This window comes from Pygoscelis adeliae, unplaced genomic scaffold, assembly GCF_000699105.1.
Source record: "Pygoscelis adeliae isolate BGI_AS28 unplaced genomic scaffold, ASM69910v1 Scaffold159, whole genome shotgun sequence".
In the NCBI taxonomy this organism is placed as follows: Eukaryota; Metazoa; Chordata; class Aves; order Sphenisciformes; family Spheniscidae; genus Pygoscelis; species Pygoscelis adeliae.
This window is the reverse complement of record NW_008825562.1, coordinates 29,784-33,384: the sequence shown is the minus strand read 5'-3', so window position 1 is coordinate 33,384 and position 3,601 is coordinate 29,784. Positions and strand designations below refer to the sequence as shown.

Sequence of the window (3,601 nt, the reverse complement as noted above, 5' to 3'; positions counted from 1 at the left end):
ATGGGAGCTACGCCACGAAGAGTTAAAGTTACTTTTATTTCACCGGCAGCAAATTTTATGACAAGTAAGAAAATATTTTCCATTTCATTTCAATTATCTTGCCAGAAACTGGTGGAAAAGTCATTATGCCACCGCATAAAGAGGAGAGAAAGCCAGGACGCAGTAGTGATTGATTGTCATGGATTATATTTCTTACTTTAATGTGTCTGCAATGTGAGGGGACGGTGAGATGGATTAGCTTTTGGAGGAGCTCCTGCTAACTGGATTGTGCTTGTTTATTCCCAGCTCCCCAGATGGACGCTGCTGTAAGTGCCGAGCGTGCCGGGGGCGGCAGCGGGGCTGTGCATCTCCCATGTATCTCTGCCCGCTGCTGCCCAGCATCTTGGCAATTCTGCCAAACCCCTTTTTTTTTGTCCCATACCCCAAGAAAATCGCTTAACCTTGAAGCCAACAGCCTGCCTGATGCTCCCCATCGCTCCCCATCCTCCTGCCCTTTGAGTTTCCACGCTCATCCAGGAGGCCCTGCTTTGCACCCTGGCACCGGCGGGTTTTGCCGACTCTCAAGAACGTCTCCAGAATTCCCGTGCGCAGCCAAGGCGGCCTCTTTCCCACGGTGGCATCTCCTCTCTCCTCCCTGCCCCACGCCAGAGCCGAGCCAGCCCGGCTGGGCTGCCCTCCCGCCGGGTGGAGGAAGCACCCCGCTCGCCGGAAACTTTGTCTTCTTATCAAGAAGGTACTCAAATAGAAATAAATGCCCCCCAAATAATAGAAAAAGCAATAAAAGCCATATGTGCCTCCAGGCTCCTGCCAAGACGGTTATAAAGTCTCTACTGTTCCTCGAAAAACAGGGTGCGTGCCAGCAGCGGGGGGAAGAGGCTGTTAACCCCTGGAGGGGAGGTTTTCTCGGAGCCCGCAGCGCAGAGGCATTGCCGCAGCCTTGGAAGTGTTATCCAGCGCACCGGTCCTCGGCTCCCACGGCCTGATGGAGGATGGAGTCCGTCGGTATTTCTGAAAGCCCTTCACAACGCCTGACGGGCGGGCAAGCGAAGCACGAGGTCAGAGGAGGGCAAAGACGTTCCCGTGGTGGAACTGCACGCTGATGCTCCCGGCGCCCGGCATCACTGCATCCTCTGCGGCCGTGGGGCAGCGGCTTCTCTGGCTGGCCCAGGAGTCCTCTGGGAACAGCAGGACGGGGGAGGCTGGAAGTTCCTAACGCTCAAAAATATAAACCAAGGGGAATGAAGCCTTTTAAAGAACAAAAAGCCCTTCAAGCTTCCTTCATGCAACCGGAGAATGGAAAAAATCTTTAAAGAAGCCTTGTTCCTCTGAGGGGTGGCCTTGGACACAGTGCTGCCCTCTGCACAGCAGCATCTGTGCCGGCCGGCACCGCCGGCGAGTGAAGGCAATGAGTCAGCTAACGAGGGGCTCGTCACGGCCTCACAGGGGGACATATTTCAACGATTTGTGAGCAAGTGTCATTGTTAGCCCTATAAAACATCTCACAGCTCTCTGAGCAGCACGGATCCAGCGAAGCCCAAATGGGCTAGCTGGCCACTGCGCTGGCAAAAGTAATTCTTTGTAAATGGAGAGGCACTCGAAGGTAAGGTGCCACCCGGGATCCTACCCTCCTAGAAATTATTTACAGCACTGTGTGCATTTTGTCAGTCAAAACCAGCAGCCTTCCAGCCATTTTAGGCTTCAGACTATTTTTACCATACCATAAAATCCATTGACAGACATATATCTTTGCAAAAGCCTCCTGCTGACTAACAGGAGCTGCTCATGGCTGCCAAGGTGCACATCGCTCTTCTAACTTTTAAGCAGGGGCGAAGGTACCCGGCAGTTACCGCCTGACTGACCAGTTCTGCACCCAGGCTTCCTCCAGTGATTGCAAAATGAGGGATACTGATGCTGAAAACATTGCTAAGAAGCTTTGAACGCCCTGATGGGGAGGGATGTGCAAGGACCAGGGGACTGTGAAAAGGGGTTTAGGTTGGGACTGCAGGCAGAGCCCCTGCCCCTCGCCGGGACATTGCTGCGGGGCCATGGTGATCCTTCCCCAGCTCCGCGGCCATCCCAGGGGACAAACAGGGCTTTCCCATTCCTGTGCCTCCATCACTCCCCCGCTGCCCTGTGGACTTGAGGGGTTTTGCTTTGCTTCCACATGACACCATTTGATTTAGGAAACGAGACTCCCCAAGGCTCACTCTCGCCGCACCAGCAGGATCATTTTTGCGCTTCAAATAGCATCTGCCACTACTCATCCTCTCAGGGTCAGGCATCTGCAGAGACTGGAGGGCTGCTGGGCTGGCTGAGTGCAGTGAGCACCTGCGAGGAGGAGGGGGCTGCTCCCCCCCGGTGCTGCTCACCCCGGCTCCCCACAGGGATGAGTGCCACTGGGAAGCCGGCTGCTACGCCCCAAAGCTCTTCAGCAGCCCTCGAGGAGGTCTTTGATCCGCAGGCAATCCCTGATCTCCTTGAGGCAGAGAGAGGCTTTTACCTCTCCTTTTCCAGGAAAAACAGAAGGTGCTGAGATGGAGCAAGCAAGCTGGGGACACAGTGATGGAGCAAGCGAGCCGGGGATGCAGTGATGGAGCAAGAAAGACGGGGACACAGAGATGGAGCAAGCGAGCCAGGGACGCAGTGATGGAGCAAGCGAGCCAGGGACACAGTGATGGAGCAAGCGAGCCAGGGACAGGGGAAAGCGAGGTCCCATGGGCTCAGGACTTCAGTCCAGCCTGGGACATAAACAGGCTCATGCCACAGAAAACACCGCAAAGGCTGAGCCATGGCAAAGCTCCTGGTGCAAGTGTGGAATGAGCACCTTCTCCCAGGCTTAACACACACGTTCCCCCGCAGCCTGGCCCCATCCTGCCCGTCTTCCCAGCCCTGGTGCCTGCGAGCTGCCTCTCCTTGTGCTATACAATCATCCTGGCTCAGAGCCGGGGCGCGGGGTAGCAGCCAGCCCCGTGGCAGGGTACCCAGCACCAGGGGTCAGGTGCCCAGCACCAGCCCACTTGCCCACCAGCTGGCATGTGAAATTGGGTGGGGGGCTCAGCCAACCCCCGTGTGGTTTTGTCCCTCACAGGTTTACGACATGGAGCACACGTTCTTCAGCCACGGTGAAAAGAAGAAGATTGTGATGGAGATCGACCCGCTGGCCAGGACAGAGACCTTCAGGAGTGGGAACGGCAGCGAGGAAATCCTGGAGATCCATGACTTCAAAAACGTGAGTGCGGCAGCATTTGTCCCCGGGAGCCTGCCTGCCATCTTGCAGCAGGACAGACGGGATCCCCTAGGACACCGCAGGGGTGCTGGAGCAAGACCTAGGATGATCAGGGAGCACAGTGCCCATATGCAGACTCTCTAGGGATGCTCTCAAAGGAAAGGAGATGTGTATCTACATAAGCTTCCACCGGTATTTAATAGTGGCGTGGTTCAGTTCCAGTGAAATACATCTTAAAAGCAAGACCTAGTTATTGGATTTACCCTTGCAAAGGAACGCAATCATCATAAATCTATCCGAGCCCAGTACATTTGTCTGTCTGGAGAGCATTAAAAACTCGTGACAATGTTGTAGGCTCTCTCTGAAACCTAATTT

General features: G+C 55.1%; 1 protein-coding gene across 1 annotated transcript in view; it reads left to right on the top strand.

The window, feature by feature from the left end:
- Nucleotides 1-3,601, top strand: part of TNMD (tenomodulin) — an 8,534-nt gene that overhangs the window by 570 nt on the left and 4,363 nt on the right. The window contains exon 3 of the mRNA XM_009332389.1: nucleotides 3,089-3,229. Coding sequence (XP_009330664.1) covers nucleotides 3,089-3,229 — 141 coding nt within the window. The remainder of the gene's footprint in view (nucleotides 1-3,088; nucleotides 3,230-3,601) is intronic.